This window comes from Glycine max, chromosome 12 (genome assembly GCF_000004515.6).
Source record: "Glycine max cultivar Williams 82 chromosome 12, Glycine_max_v4.0, whole genome shotgun sequence".
Taxonomy (NCBI): domain Eukaryota; kingdom Viridiplantae; phylum Streptophyta; class Magnoliopsida; order Fabales; family Fabaceae; genus Glycine; species Glycine max.
In genome coordinates, this window is record NC_038248.2 from 4,855,489 (window position 1) to 4,871,752 (window position 16,264).

The following is a 16,264-nucleotide window of genomic DNA, read 5'->3' on the forward strand; positions in this document are numbered from 1 at the left end:
ATTAAAAAATATACAATTTAGAGTGTATAAAAAATAATCTTATTGAAATTTTGGGGTGGGGGTGTGGGAATATAAAAAAATAACAAATAATACTAATAAGAAAGATGAAACAAAATTTAAATTTTTGATAAACAATATAAAAAATATAAAATTTTGGGGTGGGGGGTGTGGGAAGAGACTGGGGGGTGTGAGAAGAAGAGGCTGAGGGGGCTGGCGCTTGGCTGCCCTGCGCTAGCCGTAGCGCCTGCAGCAGGGGCGCCACCAGTAGTGCCTGACTCCTGGGCACTACCAAAGGCGCCTGCGTCAGGGGCACTATCTCCCTGTGTCACGTGTCACGTGCACAGTGGAAGCGCCTGGGTGGGGGGCGCTTTGCAATAAAAAAATAGACCCCCCTGGAAATAATTGCAAAAGAGTCCCTTTTTGGTAAATAATTTGTAAAAGTATCCCCTTTTGGTGTTTTTGCCGCCCTTTTGTTCCTTTTCAATTCAATTTTGTCTATTTGTAACTAATCTACTTTCGTGAATTGTTTATTCTTTTAATTTATGCCCCATTTGTCTCATTCAGGTGGTACTTGTAGTATATCCATTCCTCTGGTTCAAAGTTTACCAGCATAGACGCCATGACAAGAAAAGAGCATGAGGAGCTTTACAAAACTCCATTCATCTTGGTTAATGAATAGAGACATCGTATTGATTATTGAACTTCTGAATTTGTAATTTTAGTTCCATACACGAAGTATTTTGTGAAGAATAAAAAATAATAACTTTCTGTCTGTATCACCGGAGACACTCATTCGAAATTTATTTATTTGCTACTAATTTTTTCCTTGACTGGATAATAGTGCCAACTGCCAAATAATGGAATTGTTGCTTTTCAATTATGATATGGTAGTAGTTAGAACTTTGACGAAAGACCGTGAGTTGTAATATATTGCCTACAGTATTGTGTACAGATTTCTACCTGATATAAAATTTGTTTAAACCTATTTGTTGACATAAATACTTATTCGAATAAAATAAGTTGTTTTTTTAGTGTATTTATTTAAACTGTTTTTACTTAAACAATATTTTTTTTGCTTATTTTAAGAAACAAATGTTACATGCTTCTTAAAAAAGTGATTATATAAAAAAATATTTATTTTAAAGTTGTTTTTTAAGTTTAAACAAACTTATCCAACAACTAGTGTTAATTAATAATGGTAGCTTAGCTTGTTTATGAAACTAATTAGTTCATTGTTATTCTTAAATATTGCAATTCCGGTTGGTTGTTATTTGTAAATGGTTATGGACTTATGGTTAGTAAACATTATAAATATATTCTCTCATTAAAGGTTTGTTCATCTGTCGAGAAAGAGAACAGAAAAAAATTGAAATGAACGGTAAGAGACTCATTTTTACATTTTACTTTAATTAAAAAATTTTATTTTATTTCTTTCCACTCTACAGAATGGATCCTTAGGTAAATGATCATTTATACAAACAAGATGATGTAAAGTTTGGTTAAAGCTTCGAAGTTTAAATGTGGCAATTAGGTCCTAATAATCTGTGACGGGTAGCTGTTCATAAGAGTTAGGGGTGATGAAGAAAGTCTCGTACACAACAGCAGCAATAGCCGAGCCAATTAATGGGCCGGCCCAGTAGACCCAGTGGTTAGCCCATGTCCCGCTAACAACAGCAGGTCCAAAAGAAACTGCTGGGTTCATGGATGCACCACTAAAGGTACCACCTGCCAAGATGTTAGCACCCACAATGAAACCAATTGCAATTGGAGCAATTATCCCAAGTTTACCCTTCTTTGGGTCCACTGCAGTGGCATACACTGTGTAAACCAAACCAAAAGTCATCACAATCTCAAAAACAAGTGCATTTGCAGCTCCCACCCCAGGAGACTATGAGAACGCAGATGTTTCCTGCGATGAGCACACAACAAAGGAAAAAAATAAATAAATAAATAATATCACTAAAATTATCATGTCTTGATTCATTTTACAATGAATAAACGAGCAATGCTAGCAACACACTCCTAGTACAGTCTCTTCCGGTGATTAAAGCTTATTGAAAATTACAAAATCATGAGTGAGTTCATTAAATAAGGAACGAGTTTCACGTAATTCTATGATATCTAGTAAATTTCAGCTAACAATAAAGAATGTGTTAAAAAGACTGGCTGAGAGTATGTTGCAAACATTTCTCATGAACAAATATATGTTAAGTGTCTTACCAATCCAACAGTGGCAAATTTAAGGAGCAAGCAAGCCACTACAGAGCCAAGCAACTGAGCAATCCAGAACAAAATGCCTCTGAGGAGGGATATGTGGCCACCAATAAAGGCACCAAATGTGACAGCAGGGTTAACATGTCCACCTGAGATGTTAGCACCAACTGAAACCGCAACAAAAAGAGCAAATGCATGAGACAGTGATGCTGCCACCACCCCAGCTGGTGTTGCTGAACCATTGTCTGTGAGTTTATCTGCCAAAAACACCCAAAGAGTTTATAAATTTACTGCATGGTTCAAATTGTCAATGAAAACAAAACACAGAGAAAAGTTGTGCACAAATAAATAAGGCCTTACTATATGCCATGCCTGAGCCTTCTCCTGCGAAGACAAATATTAGCATTGAGATGAACTCAGCAAGAGCAGCCTTCAGTGCATCAGCTTGGCCAAATTCTGAAGGATTTCCGATGGCAATTCTAGAAATCGGCATTTTTTTTCCTTTGCTCCAAGATTTCAACTATAAGCTTAGAATAATAATGATAATGCCTTGTGCTTAGTTTTGTTACCAAAACTTCTTGCTCTAACCTTTTGCTCAAATGCTGGTTATATATACTAAGAACCTGCTGCTGCATTTCACGTTGCTTAACTTGTGGCACCAACTACCACGTGTGAAAATTATACAATCATTTATAAAATAAAAGGTTCTATAATTTTTTTTTGAATAAACAGAAGAGTTAAATTATAATGTATCTTCAGTATTTATTAATTGAAAATCGATTTAAATATAATTTTTGAAATAATTTTTACAATTATTGATAGATGATTAAACAATGTTCATTACATTTTAAATAGAACTTATGCATGTTTGTTTTTTTAGTTACAAACTAATGTCAGAAGCAAAATAAAATTTACAAAAACTTATAATTTTTTTATAAAATTAAATTTGTGAATCATCAAATTTATTTTGAAATTGATATATCACATTTTGAACTGAAATTTAAATATGTATTTTGAGGTCTTTGAAGAAAAACTGGTCGGGGCCTCCATTTTGTTCCCGTGAAGCCACCGTACGGTGTGATGTGATGTTATGAGGCTTCATCACCGTCTGATGACAAATTCGTGATGACGGGTCCTTCAATTAGCTTTAGGGCCAACCAACCGACTTATTAGGGTTGTTTACATGGCGGTGACGTGGATGGGACATTGTTACTGTTGGCTACTTGTGCTGGATTTCATAAGTTATACTATTATTTATACACATTTTTTATAAACACTTTTTAAATTTTTTTCTTCCTTTTATCAGCTTTTGTTGGATCATTTATCTTATTTACATTTTTTTCCTATCTCGCTCTTGATTGTAGACAAAACAAGAAAATAATTGCAACAAAGTAGATTTTCATCCATTACCATTACTTATCTATTGTTGCCTCAATCATCTTGAAAGTAAGTTTAATAAATTCCAATTTGCATAGGGGAACAGATGAGAGAATAGTTCCAATGATCCCAAGAACAAGAAGATGATGATTTTTTTTCTTTTCAAAGTCAACCTCCCTGGTCCTAGACTAGGCCACCAAATGAATGGTTTCCATTGGCAGGTATCCTTAATACTATATATTTTGACCGTAAAGTTGTTAAGTTGTCATCTTATTATTGATAGTTGTGAAACAGTTGAGAATGGAAATAAGTAAAAAATGACAAACTAATTGCCTAGTGCCCATGGAGGTCATTTTGTGTTAGTTAAGGATTATCACTATGTTACATTTGTCCTAAGTTTTAATTAATACGTTTCAGTGGTTTTCTTATGGATCGGACTGATCCTGATTCCTGAGCTTTGTTTTTGTCATGCAAAAGCTAAAATCAATTGTGGGAGCAAATTGAAAAATTAAGTAGCTGATTGGATTTGGTATGTAGCTTTGGGAGAAGATGAGGTTTGGTGGGTTCAATTTGAATACCTAAGCATCTGTGATATGTGGTACTCATGCATCGAATTTGTCATTCGATTTGTTTAAATAATAATCCATGGTTTAGAAATTAAATCTAAGCCTCTAATATAACCTAACTACTGACTACTATTCAAATATATTTGTCTGCAAATACAGTGGATTAATAGCCACAAGTAATTAATTACAAAGAGTCCTATCATATTGCCACATCTCTTCTTTCTTTTTTCTGACCCTTTAAAATTGTCTTAATTGTAAGCCCATCTACATTATTTCTTTATTATGGATGGCTTAAAGAGTGAGTATTTTAAAGTTTAAACCAAGTTGTCACTTTCCTTGTTTTGATAAGAATGACAAGAATAAAACTCTTATTTATTCACTTAGTGTGTGCTTGGTTTGTTGTTTGCAAGATACTAATCCTCATTCACATATTCCAATGGCAACCATGTTATAAGAAGGAAACTGAAACTTTAACAATGGCAACCATGTTATAAGAAGGTGCAACTAAATGTGGTTTCATCGCGATCCCACAAATTCTTTTTCTTCGGTCATATGGGAAATGTTTATGGCTACTCTAACGTCTAAACTATTTATTGTTACTTTTATTTACTTAGTTTATGAAATTAATTACGATTTCATTGATTTTTTTAATTAATAGACATTATTGCATTTTTTTTCTCTAAAATGCACTCCTCTCACTTTAGAGGAGTCATAATTTTTTTCAGGTCTGAAAATTTAGCGGGATTGAAGAAAATTAATATTAATACATTAATATAAAATGAAGAAATACGGACAATAAACTTACAACGGTAAGACCAAAAGGAATAAACCTTAACTAGGTTGTTATTTTTTGCTCCAATTGACACAATTATTATTGTTGTTGTAGGTTAGAAACTGAAAGCAAGTATTTCCTGAATTAGTTAGTACCACCAACCTTATTCACAGTTTGTATACATTTGGGTTAATTAAATTTGCAGTCTTTCAACTTTTTCATATTTTAATTTTTAATTCTTCAAAAGTTTTTTTAAAAATAATTTTTAGTCCTTCGTTAATTTTTTAATAATATTGTTAGTCCCTCAAATTTTCTTTTGTTTATTTTTAATTCCTCATTTATTTTTATTGCTTAAGATTAATCTTTATTTTGTCCATTTTTAGTATTTTATTTTTATATATTTTGAACAATAAAAATAAATAAGAAACTAAAAATAATCAATTTTTTTTAAGACTAAAAATGCTGACAAAATTAATTGAAAACTAAAAATTGATGAATAAATTTTGAAGGACTAAATATTGGAATTGAAAATATTAAGCAACTAAAAATTTAATTAACCCTAAATATTTTCTGTGACCGCAATTTATGCGTTTGATGCCAACAGAGTTAGACATACAGGCCGAGCTTCGGTGGCCAATTATTTTCTTGTCAAAAGAAAGCATTTTGATAAAACAAAAAAGTCATAACAGACAAACTTTGATACTCACTGGAAACGAGATTTGTCATTAGCTATATTAATGGTAGATCCAATAATAAAAATTTTGCTAAATTAACGGCTAGCAAATTGTTAAGGAGGTAGGCTTGATTAATTAGCGAAAACTATAGTTTATCATTCTGCAACATCAACATCCACCGCAGCCCAATCGAATGGTCGATATATTTTTAGAATCATAAAAAACGAAAACAATAAATATGAACTACTAAATCTTATATTCTTATTTGAACAACTAAAAAGATACAACTTTTTAATGGTTATGTAAATACTACCCCTTTTAATCTAAAGTATTTATGTATGTCCTATGCTTTAAATTTTGAAAATGTGAACCATTCTCATTATATTGTAATCATACGTGTTATATTGTCTCCATATTCCTTGTTAATCCTATTATTTTATCTCCATATAACTTATACATCAGCTTCGCCCATCATTTAATTTTCTCAGACAAACGATTGCTACTCGATTAGGCTTTAAAATACGAGAAAAACGAAGGATGAAGTCGGTTATATGATCACTTCTTCTGGGATCCAGCATTAGGAAGGTTTTTCACTCTGAAAAAATCAGCTTAGTGTGAACTAAGGTCCTCATGAATGTCATTGAGTTGTACTGAATATTAACAAACATCAGCAAGGCAAAGGTACACCATTAAAGACATACATTGTCCCCAAGATTATGGTGGATGCATAACACGAGAAACTAAAGGATAAGTATTAAAAATGAAGGAAATAACTCAAATCAGAAATTATTAACTATTGTGGTTTTTTTTCAACCAGATTTAGGTAAACAACCAAAACTGAAAATAAGAACATGGGATACAGACTTAAAGAGACTATCTAGAGCATCTCTCTTCTGTTATTACAATCCATAAAATCAAGACAAGCAAAGTAATCTTGACAAACCTAACATAAAGTGCAAAGCCAGGCAGATGTCACGATTCAGAAATCACCTGGAATAAATATTAACAACACAATGTCCTATTATCAGAATCCATAAATTTAGATGCATGCCTAAGAACATGTGATAAGCAGATAAAGCATACAAACAATCAGGTATAGTAATAAAATAAAATGTAAAATTGAAGACAATAATGAGTTATTACTCATAATTCCTCAATTCAAGCCAAATGATTATCATTATTTGACTTTTACGCAAGTTTCATTTGTGATAATCCAAAGGTGCCAAGTATTAACAATTTGCTTCCATCAACTCAAAAGTTATTTTCTCCATCCAGAACATTTCGAGAATATTTAGGTATGTAATTGTTGGATGCCAATTCTGTTATAGGGTATGCAGTGTAAACGCTAAACAGTATAAATAGGATGGAGACTTGAGAGGAGAGGGATTATTGGAATAAATAAGTGAATTTTCATATCTTTCATTTGTCTTTTATTCTGTGGATGATCAATTGGATCAGCAAGAGAAGACCATCAATCAACTACAGGAGGGATTGCCACAAGTTTGATCGGATCTGGGATCAAGTATGACAGGAGTTCTTGAGTGGTTGGATCAGCTTGTGCTCAACATTACTACAAGGAATGCCAATCTTGAACAACAACGAAGAAATCCAAGTGTTTCTTCTGCTTTTCTGGTGAAGGATGCTAATGGCAGATTCCCCACATTGAGAATGACGACAAAATGTTAAGACTTTCTGAATTTTTAAAAGCAGTAGGTTGCCACTTGCCTCCTTTCAACCTACCACTAACCAAAGCCATGGCTTCAGCCAAATTTCAGGAAGTTAAATTACAACAGATTAGCAATCCACCGAAGCTAGTTTCACCATATCCACCTATTCTACCTACTCCACCCGATTTTACTGTCACTAAACCTGTGACTACAATTGGAGACCATTTATCCTCTACGCTGACTACGCACAACACACACATTTCCAACACACCTAGCCAACCCAAGCAAACTATTCAGAGATTGACACAGGCTGAGATTCAAGCAATGTGTGAAAAAGGCTTGCGTTTTTACCATGAAAAAGGTGCATGTTGTTTATAGTGCATTAGCTTGAGAGGCAACCTGTTACTTGCCAGGAGTTGGAGGAAATTGGTCCAGATTTGGCACCAAAAAAAAAAATTGCAGATGAGTTTGCATGCATTAACCAGTATTACAGCACCGCAAACATTGTGCTTCAAAGTTCAAAGAAGCTACATGAGAAGATGAAGATACCATTGGTACTACTTATCCTGATCTCAACCTTGAGGACAATGTTGAAGTGTAAGGGAGGAACATTGATATGAGCATCAACCCAGACCAAGATGCTACCATAGTTGGGCTCAACAACAAACTGAGGAAGAAGTTTCAATTGCTAAGACCATAGAAAGGCAGGGAGTTAAGAAACCAACTAGATTTAGAGAATAGTTAGGGATGTAATTGCTGGTTATCAATTCTGTTAGGAATAAGGATATGCAATGTAGACAGAATTCTGTTAGGATATCTATCCAGCATTCACAGTGTAAACAGTACATATTGAATAAATTGAGAGAACTGAGGAGAGGGGTTATTGTTGAAAAAACTCAGTGAATTTTCAACAATAACGAAGTATCATTTTATTACGTACAACAAAATATCAAAGAGAACTCATCATTTTCCAATACATGAAAATTCAGAAACTACACAAGACAAATCTACAAGCTCCACCGCCTCAATTTTCAACAATCGGAACCAATACAAACACTCTCATATCAAATACTATCAAACAGCGAAAACTAAAAATGAAAAATACACCCACATAGGGTTTACCTTTTGTGCGCCTTAACGAATTTGGAATTCTTAGCATCTTCCTCTGCCAAAAAACAAGAGATAGTGAATTAAAATTACATAAAAAAAAAGAAACATACAATTCAATTCATCAGAAAGAGAGAGAGAGATATGGAAATGGTGGTTTTACCGGTAAGGCCAAGGGAAAGTTTGGTGATTAGAGCTCCGGTGACTGCGAATCCAACGAGGAAGGGCCAGTTGCGTTTCCACTCGCGCTTGAAGAAAACGGGCCATGGATCGAACTTTCGCATTTTTCTTCTCTCTTCTTTAACGCTGCTAATGAAATGCCTTCGTTCTGCAGCTTCCAAATCCGAGATCTAAAAGGGTTTCCAGGTTTTACCTTTGTGACGCCACGTGGACCCAAACTGAATTTAATTGGACCCTATATGGGTTTTAAGGCCCAAATTGCTCTTTCTCGTTGGGCCTTTGTCGACCTTTTCTCACTGCGCCGACAACCAAACAAAATGTTTTTTTTAAACAAACTTATTTGCCGCATCAAAGTGAAGAGATTAAAACCTGCAACTATTTTTTTTTTTTTTGAAGAAAACAACTTGCAACTATTTATTAGTTACAAGACGTAGCAACTAGTAAGTGAAATAGTGAATAAAAGCTGGTTCAATTTCATAGATATTTTTATTAAAATTAACTAATTATACACTCTCTTTTCATTTTAGTGAAGTGAAAAAGAAAATCATTAGTTACGAGAAAAAGAAATCTAGATGATGTAAGGCATGCAATGAAAATTTGAAGTAAGAATTTGTACGTAGCCAACATCATATCTTTTTAGAAGAAAAATAAAATCCAATTCAATAAAAAAATACAATTTAAAAAATGTAAGGTTTAGTTGCATTTAATCGTCAGTGTTAAGTTTTAATTTTTTGAGAAATTAACATCAGATTTTAACTTTTGCGAGTTTCCTTTTTCAAATCTTAATACTAAATTTCAGACCTAAGCCATACAAATTATTTCTACACCACATGCCTTCTCACTCGCTCTCTCTTATACTCAAGAAAATAAAAATATATTTTTTGAACTTTTCAACTAACAAACCATTGGAGAGATTGCAAGTGATTGTGATGGTTCAGAAACTAAAAATGATTATGTTAATGATGATAATAATTATGATGATAATGATATAATAAACATAATAATAATGACGATAATAATAATAGTGAATGATGATAATAGAAAGGATAGTGTATATAAATCTTTCAAGAGAAATAGATAATTGAATGTTACAATTTGAGTCAAATAGAACCTATTTCATTTATGGTTGATCCTAATTAGACTGATACAATAATTTTTTTTATTATAATATTAATATGAAGTATCTATTAGTTTTATTATTGATCAATTTTTGTTAGACAAACTTAGTTTGATAACTTTTAGTGAGATTTTCCTTCTTGACAAATTACTTTTAAGTTTAGGGATCTTCATAAAAAAAGCTTAGTTAAAATTTAAGGCTAATTAAAGGGTACTAAATATAAATCGTTAATATTTATCTTTAAAATTCTCTTATAAAGATTATTTAAATGTTTAGTAGTAATTGTTAACTAGAATGTTATCTTTTATTTCATGATTTTGTTCTCTCACTTTTCATTTATAAATGCGAACAATGCTGTATAAAGTTACCCTTAAGTAAGTAAACCATTGAAAGTAAGGATGTTTAAAGAAAAGATATGAGATTGACTTGATGGTTGAAAAGTGGTATTTACAAATTGCATTGTTAGTTTGGCGGTGGCTTGTAGGTGGATGGAAATGGTGGTGGAAAAAATGGAACATTGTTGATAATAGTAATGTTTTTAATTCAATATTTTTGTTACACTGAATAAGCATTCGGTCAAATCGAGAGTCCCAAAATCGGTCCCATCAATCAGGTATTGGATCATAAGTCACCCCCAAAGGTCCCTATAAACAAGTGACTAGACCCATAATGGAGCAAATCAACATGATTAAGAAAAAATTGAGGTTTAGGTTACTTAACTTTAATTAAGAAAGAATTACCTAAACGATAATTCGAGCACAAAAGTTCAAGATGCACAAATGTTTGTATAAATAGGAAAAATCCCTCAAGTAATAAGCAATGTTCATTTTGTGGGCATTTACTATCCTATATATTACTTATAGTCGAACCCTGACTTGAGCATTGGATTGTTTTGGTAAGTATCTGATCATGCATAAATCCCACTTGAATTGCATAAAAAAACAAAGACAAGAGACAAGATCCTTCAACATAAGAGGCCGACGAATATTTGGGAGGAACATTTGTATATCCTTACCTTGGCCAAAATAACGGCCTAGCTATCACTTATAAACATCAACAAATTTTATCAGACTCAAACAAGTTTGCATGTGTTGGGTACATTAGACATGGCACGTGACTGTTGCTTAGCTGTTCATAAAGCTACATTAGCGACGACTTTTGGTACCAAGGCCGACTCTCATCGGCAGTTTTAGTGTAAGAAACTAATTAAGAATGGCCATAAGTTACAATAATCTTGGATCCAAGTTCCTTAATTATCCCATCACACCAACATATATCCAACATTGAACATGACCTACTTTATATTCTCTTGATAAGAATCTTGGGATCAAAGGTGTGGAGATAAGAATCTTGAATTACCTTTCACATAGGTAATGTATCAGTACGTACTTTCGACCGCAATAGAGGTGTGTTGAAGAGAGACATATTCAGGAGAAGCTTATTTTCTTTGTCTGGCTGCGTCATCATCAACGTCTTAAATGCAAGTAAAACTCATGGCTTCAGACCGCAACTTGAAGTTTGAGTCAATATTATGATACACTACTAGTACTAGACTCATGTTTTGAACTATGGATTTGTGTCTGCAAGTAACTTGCAATTATGTCACTTTTCTTCCTTTGCGCTAATTTTGCGTCAACTTGTCTATATGTAAAGAACGCCATATTAGACAGAAACACGAAGCAAAATAATGTTCTGCCACAAAAAATAGTGTTGACTGTAACCTTAGCTACAGAGGAAAGTATTGTCCACCAGTATCTGGCCAATTTTTTTTTCAACTCCATGTGTTTTACAGAACTACAATTCTGTGATCGCCGTTTCTTAGTAATTAATAAAATTCAAAGGAAACTCATACATAGACTCAGTCAAATAGTAATAGCGTCCGACGTGTAATTAATACACAGAATCACATTAATGGTAGAAAATATATGAGTTCCAGCACAAGCATTTTTATTTTGGGTTTCTTCTGCGGTGCGGTTTTTGGACTTCTCAAATTGGAAGATCGGTGGATGTTTGGATGAGCATTGGCATATAAAATTAATTTATGTTAAAATTAATTTTAAATTAATATAATTTATGTTTGAATGTTTTATTATAAAATTAAATTAAAATAAAATTTACAAAATTCTAGATTTAATACAATAATTATTCAAAATTATTTTAATTCAGAATTAATTATGTATCTAGAATCCATTTTAGACTTAAAATATGTTTGGCTAATGGAATGGAACCATGGTGGCTTAGTTGGGCTTTCCGTTGAAGTCAAACTGTCAAAGCGTATGTAGGTCGCAGCCTCAGGAATGCAAGCTACCAATGGGAAGTGACTATTATTTTCTTCTTTTGTAAGATCTTAAATGATTCTAGAATCCATGTAATATTATAAGAGACATGCATGCTAATCTAGATTTTTCAAATTCCTAGGAACTATGCGTTTATTCTGTTAAAACACATTGTTATATATAAGAGACATGCTTATCTAGCTAGGTTTGTTATATATATTATCTTTTTTAAAATAGCATTTATCTTGAAAAAACATGTTTTATATATACTCACAAGTTATTTTTTATTCAATTGGTCACAAAATAACGTATTGAGATCCTCTCCTTATTTTCTGAAATATGAATTTCACTAATTATATTTTCACAAATTGTATTTTTCACTATATTATTGATGTGAATTATGTTTCAATTTTTATTAATGACTAATTTGAGTAATTTCTAATAATAATTTGGTTGGCTAGTTTTGATGGAATTTTTTTAATCATATTTTATTCGTCAGAAAACTTAAATTTAAAAAGTTTAAATTCGGTTTCACTTGAATTGACTATTGAAAGGTAACTTAAGTGTATTAAAAAAAAGTGATTTATGTTGACTTGTATCTAAAAGAATTATTTTAAAATAGAAAAATTTTCAAGATTGAAAAAGTAATTTACGTAAACGTTCTTTAAAAATAAAAAACAATGCCACTTGCATATATATTTTTGTACAGTAAAGTTGTAGTACCTTTGCATGTGTCTTGCTCTTGGCACACGATGAACACGCCAAGTGTCGTGGTAGGAGGGTCATTCAATCAAGGCTGGTGCCAATGTATGTGAGTTGTGACTTGCGAGTTGCAAGTGGTCGATCGAGTCAGTGAGACTTAGTTTTCCTGACTCAGAGTTTCCACAACCTTGCCCTCCCCACATGACTTTCACCAAATCGCCATGTGCGATTCCAGAAACAGACAATCTCATTGGTTTGTCGCCACACCCTTAGGGCTCCACTTTCTCGCCACAAAAGACAATATTGCTTTATACTCTACTACGAGTTAGACAATATTGCATACCTAACGTAAATAATATAATAATAATCGTATTCAAATGTTACATGGGGTCGTCAAGTCATACAAAAGGAATCAAATTGACAAATAGTACCAATATGTTTTTACATGAATGATTTGACAAGTTATGTCGTTACCAGTTAGGAGCAAATGTGGTACAACTACAAAAACGAAGAGGTATTTATTTCTCTTGGTCGGATAACTAACCCTACAAGGGTTGCGCTCCGATTTTATGGTCCATTGCTTTGTGGGCTTTTTCACGAGCATTTCAAACGTGGACATAACAATCTGATACACCCTTTTCCCTTTTAAGAAGGGGATTTATATTAAGGGGTGAAAATGACAAAAGTTTTTACTAAAAGATAGTTTTATTATATAAAGAATATGTTGTTTTTCTTTAAGAGATAAATGTTTTATTCTGTGCATGTAACTGCATAGTATAAACATTAAATATGACTTATTAAATGTTTTAAATTTTTTCTATTGTTTTTCATAAATCTCGTCAGAGACAATTATGTTTAAAATACAGTAAAACACTATATATATCCATCTTAATAAATATTTAAATATTGATTTACCATGTTGTGAGAGACTAATTTATTTAACTAGACCTAACTTCTTCTTAGTTTTTTTATGAACCTTTGGTTAAACCTTAAATTATTTTAAAACATAAGTATTGAACGGTTTTTGTATATTTTATAAATCATTTTTGTGAAACAAACCCTAAGAAATAAGTGAGTTGAGAATCTCAAAGAAAATGTAAAAATAACGAAAGTTTATGGTGAAACTTTTAATTAATATGACAATTTCTAATTAAAGGGGCGCAGGGTGATTCATGTCCAAAAGAACAATATTTATAGAGTTAATTTTGCATGGCCTTTACAGAACTTTGGCATCAATCGTAATTATGTGGTGGTTGTTAATTACATTAAAAAATAGTTCATAACAATCAGTATAAATCATCAGTTACATCAACCATGTGAATTATATATACTTATCAAACATATCACCATTACTTATAATAAAGTGTTAGGCTTTAAATATTACTCTTTTTTGACAAAAAGGATTCATTAGAGTTAGGATAGGTTTTATTATTCAAAGAATATTTAAAGAAGCTTTTATAAATTATTTACTAATAAAGTTCTTATATAGATAATAAGATTTAAACTCTCATTCTTATAAAATATGAGTTTGATTATTGAAAATTGAATTAACCTTTGTTCTCTTAAACTGAATCTAAATATGAAAAATAGATATGTCGGTTATGATAGTGTAAGAATTTTATATGTTTAGTAGATATGAAGAAGGGTCAACCTTAGGAGGTGCACAACTAGACAAAAGCAAACATTGTTTGCACGTATAATCACATCCAAAACGCATATTTTGAGGCGCTTGATGCATCGTATTAAGGAGTTATGACTTTTTTTTTTGGATACATTTTTTAATCTTTTTCTTTTTTTATACAAGATGAGTTATGACTTTAACTTAATTCAATTAATTAATTTAAACATTTTTGTCGTACGCAAGATTTGTCTTGACGAAGCGGTTTTGTAGCTTCCTACCGGAAACAAAACTGAACTAGAAATGCTCACATTAACATTCGTAGCTTGCTGTGCGCGCTAAATATTAAATACATTAACTATGGTATCCATTAACGTTAGGATCAGAAAAATGAAAATCATCATTTTTAACCATTCTTTTATTTTTTATCTTTATTTATTAAATATTTATGTTATTGTTGCAGATAAGAGAATGATAGTAATAGAAATGTTAGAATAATACACGGAAAAAATATTTGACGAGATATTTCTTGGTGTAAAATTTTAACGAGATTTGACATACTATAAAGGAAATAAATGACATGTTATAAGTGCAAATTTATTTTATTAATGTTTTTTTTTATCAATATCATATATTACTCTTATTTAAGATAAGTGAGTGAACGAAAGTGATTAATCTATCAAAATTAAAATGAATTATTATTTAAATTCAATTTATCACGTAAATAATTTTTGATAAAATTTTACTATTTTTTTAGTGTATTTTGAATTTTTTTCTAGAGGATTAAGATAAAAATATTCACATTTTCTATATTAATAATTTAATTTATGCTGGATAAACATTACGCTCACAAGAACAATTATTAACAGTTTTTTTAAGGTGCCGTAAAAAAAGAAGCTTTTTTTGGAGATAATGGTCTAGACTCTAGTCACTGGCTAGTGGATCGGATCGGAAGAGGCGGTGCTCTATTTCCTCCTCTCGTTTTAATTACTTTTATATGGATATATATAAAACAGATCATTTGCCTTCATGCATTTTTTTTTGGGGGTACTATTTGCCTGCCCTACAATTGTGCTTTAAAGATAATGTAAGAAATTGGTTCATTGTGTGTTTTATAACAATAGCCTATTCCATTGGGCATAGCATCGTTAAAAAATTAAAAATAAAGAATACTTATATTTGACAATATAATTACACTTCCTCTATCCCCAATTCAAAAACATACTAAAAAAGTTGATTGTTTTATTTATTAGTATTAAATTTGTCTATAATTATAATATTTTTCCAAAATTGCCTATAAATAATTAATGCATGGAGAGAAAATAATAATGATAGTAAAGTTTAAATTTTTAAAATTCAACTATGTGCAAAACATTCAATTTTTCAATTCTCATTAGGGGAAAAAAGAGACAATTAATAATATTTACTATATTATTTATGGGCCGAAATAATTAATTAAGAGTATTTTGCTGAAAAAAATTAATGCAGCAGATCATTAGAAAATAATCGGACAACTTTTTTTTTTAAAACAACATCTTATATTTAGAGATAGAAAGAATATTTCTTTTCCTGAGGTATTGTACCCAAAATACAACATAAGTATAATTTAAGTAATGATCCTTTATTTGAAATTTTATCCACTATATCATTTATTGATATTTTAATGGTAGACGATAAAGGAATTATTATTTCTCAATTTATTATTGACAATGTGTAGCAATTTAAAGAAGGACCTACTGGATATTTAAGCATCACAAAACCAATAGATAAGATCAAGTTTTTCGCGTAAAAAAAGATCAAGTTTTAGGACCAATGCTAAAGATTTTGTAAAATTTAAAACGAATTTTTTATTTAATTAAATGTTAGAACTTAGAATATGGCAATTTTAATTTTTGAGGATAAAAATAAGCAAGAGAATATTAGAAGTCTTGAATATATATAGTCATAAATAATACATCTTATGCCTACTTATAAGCTTTACCCTGTCACACAAG

At 31.4% G+C, this 16,264-nt stretch overlaps 1 protein-coding gene and 1 long non-coding RNA gene across 2 annotated transcripts; both read right to left on the bottom strand.

Moving 5' to 3' along the window:
• Positions 1-1,534: 1,534 nt before the first annotated feature.
• On the bottom strand, positions 1,535-2,707 carry LOC100780808 (aquaporin TIP1-5). Its single transcript, XR_005887562.1, has 3 exons — positions 2,575-2,707; positions 2,221-2,471; positions 1,535-1,888 (listed from the first exon to the last, which is right to left on the bottom strand). It is a non-coding gene; the product is annotated as an aquaporin TIP1-5 (long non-coding RNA).
• A 5,681-nt stretch (positions 2,708-8,388) lies between these two features.
• Positions 8,389-8,752, bottom strand: LOC100306502 (uncharacterized). The gene is made up of 2 exons (XM_006592146.4): positions 8,541-8,752; positions 8,389-8,435 (listed from the first exon to the last, which is right to left on the bottom strand). The coding sequence occupies exons 1-2, from the start codon at positions 8,659-8,661 to the stop codon at positions 8,389-8,391; spliced, it is 168 nt and encodes a 55-aa protein (XP_006592209.1). The 5' UTR covers positions 8,662-8,752.
• Positions 8,753-16,264: the final 7,512 nt, after the last annotated feature.